Source organism: Eptatretus burgeri, chromosome 8 (genome assembly GCF_056783735.1).
Source record: "Eptatretus burgeri isolate ZD-2024b chromosome 8, Ebu_testis_v1, whole genome shotgun sequence".
Classification (NCBI taxonomy): Eukaryota; Metazoa; Chordata; class Myxini; order Myxiniformes; family Myxinidae; genus Eptatretus; species Eptatretus burgeri.
In genome coordinates, this window is record NC_140968.1 from 33,337,981 (window position 1) to 33,358,196 (window position 20,216).

At 43.4% G+C, this 20,216-nt stretch overlaps 1 protein-coding gene and 1 long non-coding RNA gene across 3 annotated transcripts in view; both read right to left on the reverse strand.

Moving 5' to 3' along the window:
* The window catches only part of FURIN (furin, paired basic amino acid cleaving enzyme), a 99,971-nt gene that overhangs the window by 29,617 nt on the left and 50,138 nt on the right, over positions 1-20,216 (reverse strand). Inside the window, exon 2 of one of the 2 annotated variants that reach the window (XM_085891432.1) lies at positions 12,227-12,325. The exons of the other annotated variant lie outside the window; for it this stretch is intronic. Within the exon in view, the coding sequence (XP_085747558.1) occupies positions 12,227-12,325 (99 nt within the window). The remainder of the gene's footprint in view (positions 1-12,226; positions 12,326-20,216) is intronic. 2 annotated transcript variants of the gene reach the window in all.
* On the reverse strand, positions 9,067-12,191 carry LOC147021480 (uncharacterized). Its single transcript, XR_015060807.1, has 2 exons — positions 10,146-12,191; positions 9,067-9,548 (listed from the first exon to the last, which is right to left on the reverse strand). It is a non-coding gene; the product is annotated as an uncharacterized LOC147021480 (long non-coding RNA).

The window sequence follows — 20,216 nt, forward strand, 5'->3', positions numbered from 1 at the left end:
AGAGTCTCCAGACAAACCCCATCGAGCAGGTTTGGGATGAACTGGACAGAAGGGTGAAAGCAAAGCAACCGACAAGTGCAACACATTTGTGGGAATTTCTGCAAGTGTTGGAAAGAACTTTTCAAACAATATTTGATTTCCATTGTGGAAAGAATGCCACGAGTATGTTCGGCTGTTATATCTGCAAAAGGTGGCTACTTTGATGAGTCAAGAATTTAGATGAAATTTTGTTCAACAAAACGATTCCACGATTTATTTTTACTTATGAAATCTAAAGATTTCGTTAGTATATTGATGACTTCCGTCCTCTGTTTGTGTGTTTGTTTGTGTGTGTGTGTGTTGTTTGTTTGTTTGTTTGTAGGCACGATAACTCAAGAACGGAAGAAGCTACCAATGTCAAATTACACCACGTGATTCAGGAGGGTGATGGCTCGTGCTGATTAGATTTTGGTCAAAATCGGTCAAAGGTCAAGGTCACAGTGAGGTCAAACATTCGATTTTTGATGGTTTGGTACAGAATCATCGTAGAAACTTCTGGTTTGCGTCGCGACCTTCTCGAGAGACAGCTTTTATTAGACAAGGTCAGAGGTCAAGTTGACGATTTCGTAAGTACCAGTCTATGACTGCTTGTTTTTTGTTCAATGCTTTAATTCCAGAGTACATTGAAACATTAAACTGCTTAAATTTCATTAAAAACTGGAAAAAATGGGGGTGTTCTAAAACTTTTGATCGGTAGTGAAAACACACACACACACACACACACACACACACACACACACACACACACACACACACACACACACACACACACACACACACACACACACACACACACACACGTCAGTGAAGCCATCTGTCAATCCATGGAGACCATTTGCCTTTTAATCATGTCCTGTTTGAACATTAATTTCCCAAGACCCTATAGACCTGAACACAATTTAGACCCCTTTCACCCCTGTCAGATTAGACAGCTTAGACCAGTGATCTTCCCTATTATTTTTTTTAGAGGGGGGCCACTTTTGCCGACTAGACGTCAGTGTGAGAGCTGCCACACCAACTGCAGGACACCATAATGACTGCTATTAGGCCCCGCCTCCACGTACTCTGTTTTGGTTAACTCGGCTGCAAGCATCATTATTTGTACACTGCCATCTCCTGATGTGGTTAAGTTACTTTATGCTTCATGTTGGAACACTCATTTTAAACCATTGGGTCAATTTGATAGCATTTTTGGCAGATGATGATGGGGGTGTTTGCACATTTGTGTATTGAATCAGCCGCACGTCAGTGGGCCGCACTCTAGGCCACCAGTGGCCGAAAGAACAGGGGCTTGCAATGAACAGGGGCTTAGACCGTTGACCATTGAGACCACTTGGACCTTCTTATATCACAAATTAAATTTCAAATAAAAATATTACCAATATTACAAATACATTTGTAGAAAATAAATGTTTGCATAACGATTGGTGTAAATCATGCCAACACAGCAACTCTGTGACATCAATCTCTGCAATGATGTGTGGAGAGGCGAGCGGAGCGAGCCGAACCACACTAGTGCGTTATAAAAAAATAAGGCAAACAAACCGGCATGGCAGCTCGAATGAAGTTAATTTGTGGCTCATTACATGCTTCCCATCTCCCCACCCCATCTCTAGCTGTTCTGTAGTGCAAGCAATATCTTGCAGGTTCTGATCTTCCCATAATTGCCATAAAGTAGCTTCGACTGCAATGCGAGTTGACACCAACACCCGACCCCTCTTTCACTTGTGAGGCCCATTGTGAAATTAAATATCTTTCAGTTTAACTGAATTAAGCTGCAGGGCCTGAGAAATTCATGTCAGCCTTTCATGGCACATTTATATTAGATGATTGTCTGTATTCAGCATTGGGAAAGGATTATAAATCCTCCATCTATTGGCTGATACCTCCACACTGATGTCGCAACATCCCTCATCTTTCTGACACAGGCAGCAGCAGCATCTTACCTCTTCTCAGACCTTGACAAAAAAAAACCAAACTGGTCAAGTCCTCCAATCTTGAGAAATCAATCTATTTCTATCAACAACCATCTTGAAGAGTTTGTCACTCTCAACCATGATCTCTCTTGGGCAAGCCACATTTCAAAATTGGCCTCCAAAGCCAGACACCAACTGGTCATCCTCAATCAGGAAAAGTCCTTCTTTGGCATACCTGAGCTCCTATTCACCAATAAGGCTTTCATCCACAGCTTGATGGAGAACTGCTCTCCGTTCAGGCCAAATTCCCCTGCCTAAACATCTTGCTCAGCTTGACACCATAGAAACCAAGGATGTCAAGATATTGGAATCTCACGATGAAGCTGAATCTATGGGCCTATTACTTCACCATTGCCGACAGGTCGGTCGTCTGTCTTCTGCTCATCTCTGTTCTTGCACCCTCTGCCATCCTCAACCACCCCTACCCCCCACCACCCCCAAAGTATCTGCTAGATGCATGAGGACCACCCGCAACCCCCTCAAAGCGAAACTGCCGAAATCCAGAACCACTGTTCACCTCTACTCATTTATTCCTCCATTTTCCTGCTTTTGGAAACACCTTCCACACACTCTTCGATCTCATTCTTCTCTCCTGGTGGTCAAGCCAGCTGTTCACCACCATCTCAGCCTCACCACCAACGACCCCCCTTCATCCAAAGCCATGATCTTTTCTACATGCATCACGCCACCACACCACCATTCCCAAAATTTTGCTTATGTATCCATCTTGTCCAACCCTTGCATTCTCCCCAAGCCTCATTACCTGCATGCTTGTTTGTCAATATGTTGACCTTCTCCCTCCACCCTGCTATTGGAGTTTCCCCTTTCTCCTGCTGTTCCTTTTCGTTCTGCTGTGTCCTGGTCTATTCTGTGTCCGAGCTTTTCCACAAGTCTAGAGAATGCAATAAATAAAAGATTTTTTTTTAAAAAGGTACAAAGAGCCTGGGCTTGGAATGGGGATTCTCCTTGACACTGTTATAAGTGAGATTCAACTTGCTGAAATTTGCACTGGCAAGATGGCCTAAAGGTATACACTCACATCAAAGCTGTCTAGCCTGGATTTGAATCCCAACCCAGCAATAAACTTTCACAGGCAGTGTGGTTCATCAATGTGTCTCAGATGGATGTTAACCAGGCATCCCATTTGGATCCCACGATGTCTTTCGTGAAAAGTAGGCAAGCTATCACCAGCATCCTTAATTTACAAATTCCTGCCCAAACCTTAGTCGAACGTCAGGCGTTGCCAGTTGGTTCATAAAAGACTTGGGCCAAGATTCTACTGGCTAACCCCACAAAAAAGTGGGAATAATTGTGGCCATTAGAGAAGAACTTGCTGAGATGCTCGAGGAAGCATCTTCTGGTCATGCTTTGTCATCACAATGACAGACATCACAATTTTTTTCAGACCATGACATCCAAGACTACAATCAGGATCAAGGATCAGCGTTGCTGCTCTCGAATGGGATCAAAGTCAAAGATGATGATGGCATAACCAAAGTGTGCCAACTCTGCCAACAAGCATTCCTGTCCATGCCCAGATCCAGTATCACGAGGGTAGTGGCTGCTTGTCGACAACTGCATCAGATATCTATCCTTCTATTACAAGTGAATGGGAATGTCTTCACATCTGCAAGTCAGATAACTCAACATTCTTGTCTTTTGATCATAGTCTTACAATAGAACATATTCAAAGAATATAAACTCATAAATATCAGTTGGTGTGTGGTGTCTGTGTCCTCCATAACTGCAAAACCATGAAACCTGGCAGCCTGAAACTTTGCATGCATACTATCGCAACTTCAGGGAAGTGCAGGAGTGAAAATTGGGCATTTGGGTTCATTAAAACACCCCTTTTGAAGAAAATCAACAGCGTTATTTAATTATATTCTTCATCAGGTGCACATCCTCGGTCACCTCGCTCTCTGGGGACTTAAGGGACGCCTCGCTGGGGTCTGAAGCCACCATATTTTTTGGCCTGCTAAACCATGCCTCGACTTGGAACAGGATGCAACAATTTAACAATCAAGTTCATTTTTATTACTCTCACTCATTGATGTCGACAAATCACGAGATACATTACAATGATGATAACTGTACGGATATACTGTTACGAATTTGGAAACCCATTGCAAACAACATTCAAGTCCTATAGATTAGTTATATTGGTATGTGTTTTATGGATAGCTTCCTTTCCCTTGTCTAATGGGTAAATAAATGTCCATGCGCTGTGATTAATTTTTATAGTTAGGGTCTTATTGGAAAATAAAATCAGCGACGACAACAGAAACAACCGTCGCGGCAGTGCTGCAGAGAAGGAGAACAGCCCCGGGATTCTCTGCGGCCCGAGTGGGGGGAGGGGTCGGGCCAGCGGAGACGCGTAAAAGGGGAGCGATAAGCTGGTCAAAGAGGAGAGGAGGAGGAGGGAGGAGAGAAAGGGCGGAGGAGCAGAAGAGCATTTCCCCGACCTGGACCTCTAGTCTTGCTGGAGCACTCATCCCAGGAAGCCTGTCTGGCCGGTCGTGGTCGACGCCGTCCTTCTCCTCCTCACCACAACCAAGAGCTCGAGCCACGACAGTTACCGCAGGAATTGCAAGGGTTGCCCGCTGGTGTCCGGGTTCGGGTTTGGCTCGCCTCACCGACCAACTTGAAGACCGCACGAGGCGGATAGGTCCAATAAAGACCAATTGTTCCAGTCATTTTTGGGGTATTTGTGTGTGCGCGTGTGTGTATCTAGGGCCCCGTCTTTACGTAGTAAACTGTAAAGTGCCTTTGCTGTATATAATTGCAATTCTCAATATTCGGTTTAGTTCTGCTCCTTACGTGCTTCCCTCATTCCCCACCTATTGTATAGATAAACCCCCATTTGTTCAATATTTCAGCTTGTTCATGTCCATTCTTTTCATTGGCTTCGCGTGTTGCGTGTTGGGAATTAGCTGGCCATTGCCATTGCAACGGGACAATCGGACCGACGGAACTCGGCGATCAAACCGCTCGGATCGCACATGGAACGAGCACGCTGAGCAGCTCGTTCCGCACGGGTGCCGTCGAGGGTGTGAAGACTCGGTAGATAGTCACGTGATCTCTAGGTATTTTGAAGATTTGGCAAATAACCCTGTACCACGTGGTGGAAATATTGACCCTTCACGGTCCGAAAAGGACCCGTACTCTTCGGACTTTTCCGAAGAAGTACGATCTGAATTCCTGGCGATCGGTCGAGCCGACACTGCAGCTCCATCTCGCGGTCGTGCTCACGGCTGACGTCCAGCCCCACAACAATACCACCTGCATTCGTGGCATTATTTCATTTCCGCACATGCCACAACCTTGAGAATCTCTTAAACCAAGCTGAATTGCAAAATTTAAGCTCCAGAATTGAACTTAGCAGCAGTTCCGGCTTCTGAAATAAAAAGCATTCATTTATCCAATTTGGACATTGCTTGGGCGTTTCCAGGTGCATGGGTTTATTGACAGCAATTGGTAATCTCTTGCCAAGCCAGGCATTCCGTTGGAGTGCTTGAGCCACTTGCCGAGCACCCCACAGTTGACAGCAGTACAGTTCGTGTCCCGATCGGGATGTAGTCAGCAGTTGTTATGCAAGGTAGAGGTACGCATATAGCGCACACAGACGTGGTACTTATGGGTAGATTTGGATCTGTCGGGACTCTCTATGGGCATGCCATGTCTTTCGGATGCCATGGTGGCAAGTTTCATCCCTTATCTCATGGAGGTTATGTCAGGTTTTCCTTTGTCCTTGTGACTTTCCAAAGCAATTTGTTATCTGGTTTCTCTGAGTTTCAAAGCAAAATATATTTGATAACACCCGATTTGAGCAGTTTGCAGTATTAATGCATTTTCTAAATGACCGAGCCAATTTTTTTTTTTCCACCCGTCACACACAGCTACAAATAAAGATTAATGTTTATGCACTTCTCTTTGAAATGTCATTATAAATGCAACTTTAAAAAAATATATATAATAATAATAATAAATATTGTTTGTTGAAATTCCCCCAAAACAGTGAAAGCTACAAGGTTTTTGGGTTGAATACAGTATGTCATTTCAGTAATCACACCGACTCTAATCTGCCAATATCGGACATGTACGAGTGTGCTGTTCATAAAGTACATCTCGCTCTCTGTCTCTCATCCTGGCTCCGCCTCCGAATACAGCACAGCACCCTCCCATGTCTCTCCCTCTGTTCCTCAGTCTCTGGATGTGTCTGGGAAGTGATCATGTCCAGGTGGTATTTGTCGTGTTGCTGCTCTCAAAAGCCAGCACTCCTCCAAAGCAATGCCATCCAACATACAGCAATCGTGAGACAGTTACCTAGTTAGTATTGGTTTAGTGAGCCCTTCCATATGTCTAATGCAGTGATTTTCACAATTTTTTTTAGAGGGGGGGCCACTTTTATCGATAAGGCATCAGTGTGAGCCACCACACCGCCAGCAAGACTCTGTAATGGCTGGTATTAGGCCCCACCCCCACATTCTCCTTGTTGTGGTTAATTGGCCTGCAAGCATCATTGTTTGTACACTGCAACCATATCCTGATGCAGTTATTTTACTTTTAAGCTTCACGTTGCCACTCATTTGAAACCAGTGTCAATTTGATTGGGTATGGCAGAATATGATGGAGTTTTCACACTTGTGTATTTTCCGCCACATGTCAGGAACTGCACTTTGGGCCCGTGCAATGAACAGTGATGTAGTGGGTAAGTGGGACAAGATGCGCTGTGTAGGGCTTTTAGTTAGGTCTTCAATCCCCAATTCTTTCATTTATTTCACACAAACCACACATGCATGCACGTCAGGCCAGTAACGCTATCTGCGGAGTGTCAAGAAGGTGCAGCAATCGCCTCATTTGCATACATGTACCATTTCCTGTTCAAGCAGCATGCCAAACTAACCAACACCTTATCTCAAATCCTCACAACACTCACCATAATTCTCACGCCTTCTAAAAATCCCCGCAACAACCTACCTCTTCACCACCTCAACCACTCCCAACACTTCAACACCTTCCTCGCAAACACCAAAGCACTTCCTCTACCTCACGACAACAGTGACAGTTGACTCCCTGGACATTCACCCCATTCTCTGAGAATGCCATGGAATGAATGACATTATGAGCCAGCATATTTCAGCGTGCAACTTGAAGCGAAAATATGTGCTGGGGGGTCGTTCAATGACATCCAGGTAGTCCTGGCGCTCCACGAAATAGCAATGCTAAAACAGTTCAGCGCACATTCATGGCCAGAGAGCACCTCCGATGACCTTCGGCCAATGTTGATTACAGAGCTGTGTCGCGTGGCCAGGCTGGAGCGTAACTGGAGTCATTTCTGGCTATGGAATCTGGTGGGTCATGGCTAAGGCTCAGGGTGATGTCTGATCCAAAGGGGGAGCTCAGAAACACCAACAGGGCCTTTTGATCTACTTTGACACCTTCACTCCAGGCTCTAAAAAGAGCTAATCAGAGCCAGAGTAGAATCTCTTCATCCTTCGTCCAGAGCCTTTACAGAGCAGAGCAACCAAATCGGGTCATCGGCACTCTGCTTTGATGGCATTCCAGTTATGAGCCAAACATTTACAGACTCTCTTACATGTGCCCTGCTAAGCCGTCGTCTCACGCATCTTCTCTCCAATCTGATGGTTTCATCCACTGTGGACGCACAAACTAAAAGCAACAATTACTGATTTGCACCTCTCATTTCCTCTTGCATCATATGCTGCACTACATTTTTGTCCCTCCCACTCACACACTGAAATACCAACAGATTATTTTCCCCTCCTCCCCCTTCCAAAGTGAATGCGCTGCATTGGTCCATCAACTGCACCAGGTCACCTCCACTGCTTCTCCTTCTTTCTGGGCTATTGGTGTGTGTGTGTGTGTGTGTGTGTGTGTGTGTGTGTGTGTGTGTGTGTGTGTGTGTGTGTGTGTGTGTGTGTGTGTGTGTGTGTGTGTGTGTGTGTGTGTGTGTGTGTGTGTGTGTGTGTGTGTGTGTGTGTGTGTGTGTGTGTGTGTGTGTGTGTGTGTGTGTGTGTGTGTGTGTGTGTGTGTGTGTGTGTGTGTGTGTGTGTGTGTGTGTGAGAGAGAGTGAGACACAAGTTAATATTTGGGTAACTATTCATTGCATCACTTTTGTAAATGACTGCATTTCTTTTGCCACCCACAATTTCTTGCTTTTCCCTGCTGTGCATTTTGTGAATATACCCTTTTTAATCTGCCACAAATTTCCATGCCCATAATAAATGTACCCAGCTCGTTTCATCTTTTCCTTCATTGGTCCAGCATGGTTCGCACATCAACTTAGGCAGAAAGTTCAACCCCAATAATTTGCTCTTATGAGCCAGCACACACTCACTATCACTCGGCAGTAATCCTAGTGTGCACCGAGGGCACAATACCCCAATAGACTCAGCCATCCACAGGTAAGGTATCATGCAAAGTAGTGTAACTGCCTGGATTGGCAGTGCCAATCTGCATTCATGGTTGCTCAGCAACCTGCTGGTAGGCGGATTATCTGTGCCCAGCGGCCTCAGGATTAGTCGTTCGAGGGGGACCAAGCGCTTCCCCTCATTACGAGCCTCAAACCCCGAATCCGCAACATTATGACTGGTAGAAAATGTATTTCAGACGTTATTTTGTTTCCATCTTCACTGTTATTGAATGCAGAATCATTTTGATGAGACAGTATGATTCGGAATTAACGCTCTACCACACGTCTGCCTTCACTTCCCCTCACGCAGTCTTCCCTCCCCCACCCACCACCCCCACCCTTTCTTTAGTATTCCCATCAGCAAAGCGATGGATGGTATTTGCTAGTTCTTAATGTTACAAATGAAAGTCAGTGAAATTTGCAACGGTAAAATAAATAAATAAATAAATAAAGGAAAGGCTAATGTAATCACCAGATGGTGTTACCAATTCCTGGACCCTCTGGTTGTCAGTTGTCACTCCCCACCATACTCATTTGGATTGCCTCCAATAGGCACTTCTATGACCCAGAGCCTGAGAATAATCGCTATGGTTTCATTTTCACAAAGTGATCCAATCAGTGAATGATATTTTTATTGCCTTAATTTTTCACCAATCGGTTCCTTTTCACCAGATATCAAGGATTCCATTCCCTCATTTACAGCATCACACAATTCTCAAATAAATTTTTTCGATGTAGGTATCAAGGCTCAAAAAAATGCAAAGCAACATGAGGGGAAAAGGGTCAACAAGGAAAAAGTGGGCTAAAGGGAAACCAAATGGATGTGAACACGTGCATGCACCGCAGTACAAGGACGTGAGGTTACAGGTGAAAGATACCGGGGGGGGGGAGGGGGGGTTGGAGTAAATAAAATAAAAACTTCAAAGGTTAAAAAATATTGGAGACCATGAGGTAGGCAGCAGACTTGAAGTCTTGGAGAGCAACCCCCAAGACAGATTCGAGGGGCAGTTCCACGTGGGGATAAATGAGAGGGGGTAGGGGCCAAGTTTAGAATCGGGGTGGTTGACAAGGCAAGTTTTCAAGTGCCATGGATGCAACTTGGAGGGGCAGGATTTGGGCAGAGAGGTGAGTGAGAGAAACAAGAGGTGAAGGGTTCAGCAGGTTTTTGGAAAAAAAAAACTTCACAAAATCTGTCACCATGTTAAAATTAAAGTTTTTAAGAATATAGAATTGAAGATGCTTTTGAACACAAGAAATTCAGAAAAATGCTTTGCAATGCAATAAAAATCAACTCTCACAGTGAGATATTTCATGATGCATGCCTGATTTGCAGGCTCAAATCTCAGAGCCTGGGAAGTATGTAATAGGCACAGAGTTCCATTCAAATCAGTCTTGAGATTATAAGTAAATGTCACTGCATACAAAACCTAACTAAAATAAATAAATAGATAAAAAGTGGAAAAGTTGGGGGGGGGTGGTAGGAAGAGGGTGAAAACGGAAAGAGGAGTGCATGTTGGGCAGTCAAACAGGCCCACAGCTGCGTACAAACGGGGAAACTGGCAAAAGCTCATCGTGGTAATTGCAATGTTATTGTTATTGGGAAATCGCTCGGGCAAGAAAAACATGACCTCCCAAAAAGAAATAAAACAAAATAAAATAAATTTTAAAAACCGACAAAGTTGAAATAAACTCACGTTCAGATAAGATCATAGTCATCAAACACAAGGGGCCAACTGTGCAGGGAATATTTTTTCAGTTGCATTACTCATACGGCACACCCTCCTGTAAAGGGTCATCAAATAACACGTCTCGTCATTGCCAAACACCGTGTCGCTAGAAATTAAATGTCATGTGGCAGGAAAACAGGTGCGAGGCAGAGACAACTAAAAGTATAGAGAGAACTATCGGTAAATACAAGTGCCTCGAATGACATGGCCAAGATGCAGGTGTCAGGTGAACCACAGCCTCAGCAGGCCACAGCTTTCCCTTTCCTGTTCCCCACAACCTCAAATCAACCCATCATTTTTACTCCATACCAATCTGAAACGAGCTTTCAAAATTGTGGACAAAAACTGTCCTAAAAGCTTCTGTACAGACGTCGTCTGAAGTCAAACAAAGAACTTGTGCATTTTGGCCAGGAGCTGTAATAATATGCCAATGAAGGATAACGACTCAGAAAGCAGGTGGGTTGCCATGGGATTGTGACGGTCACCACTTTGGGTACGTGCTGAATTGTTATAGAGCCTGTCGGCGTCCCCTCTGAGTAAACGCAGATCTTTTTCACAACCGTGTGGGAGAGAAACAAATACCCCACATTACCCCGAGCATCCTTTCACAAAAGCCTCCCCCCACCCTCAACCAGCTGCACATCGTCGTGCCCACAATTTGCGACTCAAGCGCTCACCCCCACCAATTGACTAAATTCCAAGTCTGCCCAGCTGCCCTGGTTGGCGTCCGTGCTGGCTGCAGAAAAGCACGTTCCCCGTCCATGTTCAACCACAAATGCAGCATCCCATAGCGGAGGAAACGGAACGCTGTTGGCCAGCAAATAATCGCTATTTTGAGAACCAACATTCCACGAGCTTCCGCCACAAAGTGGTCCGCACACCTTCAGGAACAATGCCACCCATGCGCTTGGGCACGTAAGTTGGAGATGCTGTCAGCCCACATCCTTCCCAGATTATTCAGTCCATGCAAATATTTATCCAAGCAACTTTTCCACCACATCATATCAAGCTCATTAGCAATTGCTTCCTTTTCTACAGCATTATCTGCACAACCATCTCGACTGCATGCAGGCCCTTGAAGTGGCTCTCATCCAAATGTATAGTTCAGTTCCAAGTTCAATCTCTGCTTATACATGGGGAAATGAAAAGGTCACTTGAAATGCTTATCTTTACCAAGAGTGATGTTTCATTGGATTCCATTACCGACTATAATAGTTTGGTAAATTGTTGCGCATCCCATAAATAAGGCCATCTTACCTCGGTCTTGCAAGTAAGAGTAAAAAATGTTCATGCCACAGATGGAACTAGAACGGCAATCGGTAGAGCACAAACCTCGACCAGGTTGAACAGTTTACGTTTTGTATCCGAACCTTAAACAAAATCGAATAGGCTTGTCACCAACCCAAATCATCCACCAAGTTTGGTCTGAATCCATCCACAACGTTTTGAGAGATCGTTCTATACATAGTTTCTGGCCCCATCTCTCAATGGTGAAGAATGACTTTAAAAAATTTATAGTATCTTGATCCAGATCTTCACCAAAATCGAATAAATTCATCCTCATCACACACCCAACCTGTCCACTAAGTTTTTTTCTGAATCCGTCCATAACTATTTGAGATAGCCTGCTCACAGACAGACAGGGGTGGAAACAACCTCCGTCCAACTTCGGTGTCGGTCTGATTCTTAACCATCAATAACCCATTTGGGTAAACATAAATGTTTGAGTCTTTATGGTGTTAATAACTGTGAAATAAAAAATAAAAAATACCTGTTGGCCTTTTAGTACTTCAAAAAAAAACACAAAAAACAATCCAGACAAGTGAAACCAAGCCTTGATAGAGCAGAAAGGACACATTGACAAGTAAATCGATGAACAATAGATAAGCATTAAACACCATGACAAATACAGATAATCAAACAATAGCACTTTCAGACAACTTGTGGAATGGTGAATGGTCCAAATCAATGTACAGAACTACATGACTTGGATCAATGGACAGTGTCCATTCAAAATTATTCAACCACAGTCACTTAAGCGAGCTTACCGTTGGCTCTCTCTGCAGCTTGACGTGGGCGCTATGATGGCATGACAGTGACCGCTTGGCCAGAGCTCTGTGCTGAAAATGATAATGATCTTGCAAAATCTACAAAGAAAGAAAGAGTCAGATTAAATCACATAATCATCATGTGGTTTAAAACTTGATACTGGGCTCAACAAGCTTCTCAATGAGCCTAAGGTGAGTCAAGAATAGAATAGGAGGATCACCACAATGATGCCATTATTACATCATTTTGATACAAGGTTATAATAGTCTATCACCACGACAGTGGCAGCTCCAGGCTGATACATCAGGCTACGATTGATGACGTTCTACTGCACTTTTTCGTGTGTATGATAAATTGTAGCCCACAGATCTAAATCTAAGTTAGACAGCCAAGTCACAGCAGCATTAGTTGGATTGCCCCAAATCAATCATCAAATTTCTGCAGGTGACACTCATTCACAATGTGATGAACAAGCCGACATGGGTGACATGTAGGCGACATGGGTGGTCGCTATATAATTGCATACAAGTCATACAGTTTTTGACGGATCGGGCTGAATTTTTTTGACAAAGAGGTTGATTATAGTGCACATAAAAGCGTGGAAGCCGATTTTTGATTTTCGTTAAAAAAAAATCGGATTTTTTTCAAAAATCTCAACATCCCGTTGCTCAGCAACGGTGGTGTCCATAGCAACGGTGCTCAAAAGCATACAACTCAATCCTGGTATGAACCTACCAGTCAAGTTTCATCAAAATCGGTTGACTCCTCTGGCCTCCAGAGCTGTCCATTACATACATACAGACAGATGGAAAACCTGAGAATTACGGTAGTCTAGCGACCACCCAATAATCTGATCTGGGTGATCAGTCACATGCTGGGCTGTCTTTGAAATTCCAATTTTGGAGGTGGTGTGATGTCCTTGCATGAAGAGCACACATCATGTTGAGCACAGACCAGTTTCCATGGGAGGTTGAAACCTGGAGACTGTCGGATCACTCACCAGGTCTTTGTTAGCAATGTGGTGGTCTGTCCAGAGATTGCACCACTTGTCCTTCATATTAAACCCCACACTCAAAACATTTGGAGAGCCCCAGAAAGGTTTGCATGACATCACACATTTGGTAGATTATGCAGGTCTTCATTCATAAGAAGCTCTGGGTCGGCTTTGTGATCAAACTCAGCATTCGTGCATCCCAGCACACATCATTGGGTGGGAGGTAAGACAGGACTGGGGAGCCAACGCATAGATGTTGATTTCAGTGTACTACTAATTATTATCCACACTAGTGTGTGCCCGTACGTGCATGCACGTATACCGGGCAAGTTTCAATTAGATCGGACCAGTGGTTGTCGAGAAACAGCTGTCACACACACAAACACACCTGTAATTATAGATCGATCAGTGTATTGATTGTTTGTGTGGATGCTCTCTGCCCAAACAGGAGAACAATATACACAAAGTATACCCCTGCAGAGTACACAAAAGCAAGACCATCAGTGTGAAGAGTGCGTGCACTTGATCTTCAGCTGGTGCCTGCTGGTTTCAAGATCTTTACCTGGGTCTCGATCTTTCTGTGATCCGTTTTAGGTGTTCGTGGAACATCTGGCTGTGACAATGGGTGACTCCAAGGTACTTTGGGAACAGTTTGTTCTTGACTGGTTTGCCAGAAAAGAAACCTGGAGTTTGCTGTTAGCCAATGGTAACTGTGGTCTAAGTTGGGTTTGAGCAGAGGTGCCAGAAGATGAAGTATTACTCCATTACTTTTAAGTCCTGGGACAGTGTACTGTTGAGATCTCCAAGGTCGATTGCTTGGGTAGCAAGGGCAAAATCACTAATGTAGGAAAACTTTCTGGAGGTAGTACAAGGCATGTCGCTCACATACATTTTGAAGAGGATTTGAGCAAAAACAGATCCTTGCGGAAGACCATCATTCAAAGTCCTCAAGGAGCTCATTTGCTCTCCAAGTGAAACCTTGTATCTTTGATTGCCAAGTATAGAAGAAAGGACACACAAAGTGGCTTGGCACTATCGAGTGCACTACAGCTTTCAACAGAAGACCATGTCACCATACTGTATTGTGCACAACACACTGATAGAAGATAGCATCAAGAGCAGGTTGGTTCTCGTTTTTTCTGCCAATGATAAGCTTTCCTTTTAAATTGGCCATTGGCAATATGTGTGGCATCCATACAAAGAGGTGATCATGACAAGTCTTGGTAAGGCTCTTACAATTCACCAGCATTATGCAAATGGATTTCCCAGTGGCTCTTCACCAATTGAACAGTGTTGACAAAAGCAACTAAATCAATCAAGAATAACCCAAAAATAAATCGATGCTTTGCTCTCCACACATATGTATATATATATATATATATATATATATATATATATATATATATACATATATATATATATATATATATATATATATATATATATATATATATATATATATATATATATATATATATATATATATATATATATATATATATATATATATATATATATATATATATATATATATATATATATATATATATATATATATATATATAGATGTTGTGACGAATTTCAGTCCGCCAGGCATGCAATTGGTCACGTAACTCTAATCGCGACCGCGTCGCCCATCGGAACGGACAATTCAGTCGTGACCCACCTTGGAACTACCACCAGGAGCTAGTCACAGGTGGGTCTTTCGATCCCACCACAATCGTGCCAATCGGCCACCCGCGCAGGATAGGGTTGTTCGCCAAACTCGACCTACCTAAGTACCTGCGCGGGCAGTAAACCGGGCGATCGTACCTCGCCGCTGGCCGGCCTTGGACATGAACTGCTTCAGCGGTCCGTTCCGTGCTTCAGTGATAACCGAGCGGTGTTATCGCCGGCCCCGACGGACGTGATTATTTACCGGGTGCTTACACCCCTCTACCAATTCCTTCCGTGATGCAAGATGGAACTTTCAAACAAAGGAAAAGACGCAACTAAACGGAGAACAGTGCAACAAGCACATTTATTGCACACTCAGACAAGGCACGTATTTACAGCCATACAGAAAATCATGCACGTATAACAGTCAAATCAATGAAAGCAAGAATTACAACCGAATAAAGTCTTTCTTCGCACACGCACATTTAGACAATTCTACTTATAAGATGGCGCCACCACATGCATTTACACAAAAGCAAAGGAAAAAGCCACCCTCAAAGGCAAGGGTAGCAGACAGGTTCGTGGACCAAATGTGTGTGGAACCTGGATGAGCGTGGAACCAGGTCCACGAGACCGAAGGGTCTTACTCGCGCCCTTGTGGCGCTATGGCGGGCAAGCTGCGATGTCAGCGGAGCGGCGCCTGGCATCGTGCCCCTGGCATGGCTGGCGAGCTCTCTCCGGCGCTCCCAGTCTGCCTTTCCCGTCGGCTTCGAGCTCCGTCTCCCGACTCTGCCCCACCGACACTGCCGCACCGACACTGCCACCGTCTGCCGACACTGCACTCGACTTCACTGCCGACACTGCAATCGACTTGACTGCCCCGTCTCCCGACTCTCCAGACTCTCCAGACTGCTGACACCGACACACTGCACTCGACTTGACTGCCCCGTCTTCCGATTCTCCAGACTGCCGACACCAACACACTTGACTTCTACTGCCACACTCTGCCGACGCTCCAGAGCCGACTTGACTGCCCCGCCGACACTGCTTGACTTCCACTCCACCGACTCGACTTGACTGCCCCATCTCCCGACTCTCCAGACTGCCACTCCACCGACTCCAGACTTGACTGCCGCAAGCTGCATTGTGCTCGCACTTATATAGGCCGAGGGAGGAGCATATATGCAAATTTGTGGATCACAGCGGGTTCGGAGGCGGGGGTACACCACCTGATGCTCAGCCATTCGATGGATGAAAAGTGGGCGTGAATCATTCCTGATCCGTTTTTCGAGGCGAAAGGAACCCATTCACAACTCATGGCACGACGTGTGGAAGAAAGGCAGAGGTGGTGGGAGTTTGCTGCGGTTGTTTGGGAAGGGTGTTGGTGGTGGCGATTTGGTTGCTGGCGGGCGTCGTTTGAGAATGGCGGTGAAGCGATGTTTGCAGGGTGGAGTTGTGGAGGTAAAGAGGCGAAGGTGGTGGTGCTTGAGTTGTTGTTTGGGAATGATGTTTGTGGTGGCGATTTGGTTGTTGGGGGATGATTGGTCCAAAATAATGATAGAGAAAAGAAAAACGGCCAACTCAAAGGATCGCAGCCCTGTGAACATGGAAATTCCCTCTAAACAACGGTGGGGAAATATAACTACACATATACTTATCGTCATAACTGATCTAAGGACCCTTTATGGTGTATTGCGAATTTCCACAGCCGTAACAATATATATATATATATATATATATATATATATATATATATATATATATATATATATATATATATATATATATATATATATATATATATATATATATATATATATATATATATATATATATATATACGCACACATTAAAAATACAAAAAAAAACATCAGCAATAAAAAGTAGAGAATGGCGTTTTAGCTCGAATTGAAATGCCAAACAACGTGGTGTCAATTCTCACCATCCAAGATTTTCATACATTTTAGGATGCAGCACCAAATATTTTGGATCAAAACCTCCTGGCATCAAGTTTGAGGAGCATGTTAGCCAATTCAGGGCAAAGCCAAAGAATACCAAGCTAATTATTTCTGACTTCCTAATGCTGAACATGGTTACACATCATGTTTGCGATCCTACTCTCCTCTGTACACACCTTTCGGAACTGTTAAAAAGTTTCATAAAGTTAGTTTAAAAAAATAAAAATAAAAAAACGTTTGTGGGTTGAAAAGAAATAAAATGGTGAAAGTAAAGAAAACTGACCATTATTTTTATACATCTAGTCCAATATATAACAAATAATTTCTACAATTGGTGGTCAGAGAAGATTGAGCACTCGATAAGTGCTCATGTCAAACTTTGTCAGAACATGTCAAATAAGGAAAAAGGAACATGCAGGTCCACAAGTTTTAAAAACAAATTTTTACTTTGTGATACAAAGGCAAGCAAGCCAAATGGAGCAAAGTTCAAGAGTTGGTTCTCCAAACCCAACAGCAAACAGGACAGATGTCAGAAAAATAATCAAAAACTGCAAAGGAATATCAAATGGGGTTAGGGTAATGAAAAACGATAACCAACCTGCTGTATCAAACAAATATTTTTATCATGCTGCTCAGTTACACACAGGTTAAACAGAGTTGCGTCCCAGGTTTTTAGATATCTTTTCATACATTAATATCAACTTTGGTCATTCTCACATGATTTTGTGGAGGTAATCCAAGTATCTCAATCTTTGCAAACATTTACATTGCTGGTGTTGTGTGAAGAAAATGTTGAAGCTGTGAATGATACCATTTACAAAACTAGAACAGCACTTGATAGGAGTGCACAACTCCACAAGGCTGAGCAGTTTACATTTTGGATCCCACTGAAAGGTCGGATCTGGATTCAGACCTGAACCAAAAACGAATGTGCTTGTTCTCATCACATAAATCAACTCATCCACAACTTTTTGAAATGTCATGCTATATATTGGGCCAAATAATCACTTAAATTCTCATAACCAGATATTCACCAAAATCTATTCATTTCATCCTTGTCACACACCCAAACCTCTCCACCAAATTTCATCTGAATCAGTCCACAACTATTTGATATATCCTGTTCACAGATACGGATACGGGCAGACAGACGGGTGGAAACAACCTCCGCCCACCTTCGGTGGCAGAGGAAACGATCCGACATAAAACGACAGTGGATGTACCAATTTTAATCACCAATGGTAGCTCTTATGAGTGGACCGGCCTTGTCTACAAGGTAAACATGTACCACATGACGTTGAATTCCCATTTCTACCAACACACATAAATTGCTCATTTGAGGTGAGACATTGACGAACACGTTGGAGACAGGTACGCTGCCAGTACAGTACTTTATCGGACAGTAACGGTGCATTTTAGGGCCTCATTCCCACCATACCATGTCCTCTTGAATTGATGTTACCTATTGATATTTCTTTTGGCAAAGTTACTCCTTGGAAACAATTCTGTAACTGCACCCTCCTTTCCTCTCCTATCACCCCCACCCTTTTCCTCTTCATGGAGACCATTTTCACGACTCGGCCGATTGAGATCTGCAGATTAAACCCAAGATCTTCAAACCTCCCACATTCCTTTATGAACCTTGTCTATACTTTGTCGTCTTAGCTTTTAATCTGAACAATGGCAGTGAAACAAGAAGGTGATTTTGTGATCGCAAAATATGCCCATCACGTCATATTTTTGTATCTTTATATACTTTTTACATCAAGTGTAATGAAAAAAAAAAGTGTTAATGGAAGAAGACAAGGCGATGCACAGACAAACAGGCAAAGGACAATTTGGTCAGATAAGACAAAGGTGTAGACAAGCACCACAATGAAACACAGAATGACATGCATATTAAGAACTCGCTGTGAACGATAGGCAGATTAAGAACCCAACAAAGTAAGTGCAGACAGAACGACATACAGGTGGGCAGTAGGGAAAAAAAAAGATCGAGGATATAAATATAAAACAAGAGATGGTGGAACATCATCACATTAAAGATGGCAGAAAAAGAGGATGATTAACACAGGGAAGCAAGCTCACTAATGGGAGAAGTAAATAAAGGTGTGAAGATCAAAAGGACTAGATTTAGGAAAGGTAAAGTACGAGTTCGCAGCAACATGGCAGAGCTGGGGTGAGACAATAGGCTCAACTCTCATCAGCAACAAAACAAGAAACAAAGCAGCCTCCGACAACACGGTCACCAACCCAGCCAGCTTATCTGTGGGAGACGGCAGAATGCAATAATATTTAAACTGGAAGGCATTTAGGGCTCAAGCCTTGGCAGTACGAACACCACAATCACAAACCTTATTTAATAATTTATGAGCGATCAATACACCGTGCCGAAATCCGAACAACATTCACTAAAATAAAACTTACCTTTCAGAGCTTACATATCACATTTTAATTTATTTTAAAAAAATTAATAAACTAACCTCATTTTGATCTATTCACAAGGAATTTATCTAGATTACTCACAAAGGCATGCATCTTCTTCCTCTATAACAGGTCCAATTATTCCCACATTCTCATGGGGATGGACAGGGGAAGCTTGGCCAAGTCTCACGAGCCAGCTGGCCTGGCATTCAACTAAAGTTAGGGCAAAAATTTAATTTATTCATGGTACCGGCAATAGCTCATCCACTCTTCTCAAAGGATACCATGGAATCTTTAATGTACACAAACTAATGCCAACAGTCGGGACGGCCATTTAACGTCCATCCAAAGGACAGCACACACATTGAATAATAACCCTGCCTGTGAAACACCAGGATGACTGTGTGGTGTGGTGTGTGTCCCTCCAGACCATCATGACAGCCCACCATGCATCGATAAAATTCACAATTTAAATGCAGACAAGACAGAGTTACATCTCCATTCGAAGAAAATGCTTTGAAGATGGACATAGTAACTGTGAGCAGCAATGGAACAATGTCGGCTAATAAGTGGGAGCATGACCCAAGACATTCTGCCATCCCCACTCCTATACAGATATAGGATGGCTAAGGAGGGAATCAAAATGCCAAATAGATCCAATGGCCCTGTCACTCACCAAGGACTGGCTATACAAAGTATGAAGAGCAAGGGCAAAACATGTAGGGGTTTATTTTTACCCTGCTATGACTACAAGAAGACTTGAGGGAAGAACTCTATAAACTTTGAATATGATGGACAAAAACTAAATCATGATTTCATCAAATTCCAACACTTTGGATTAGTCATGGCTGAAAAGGTTGACTTTCGACTCCATGATAACCGACGAATTGAGAGTTTGAGAATGGCTCGAACAAACTTGAAAATTATCACGATACGTTAAGTTTCTGCCACGTTTCA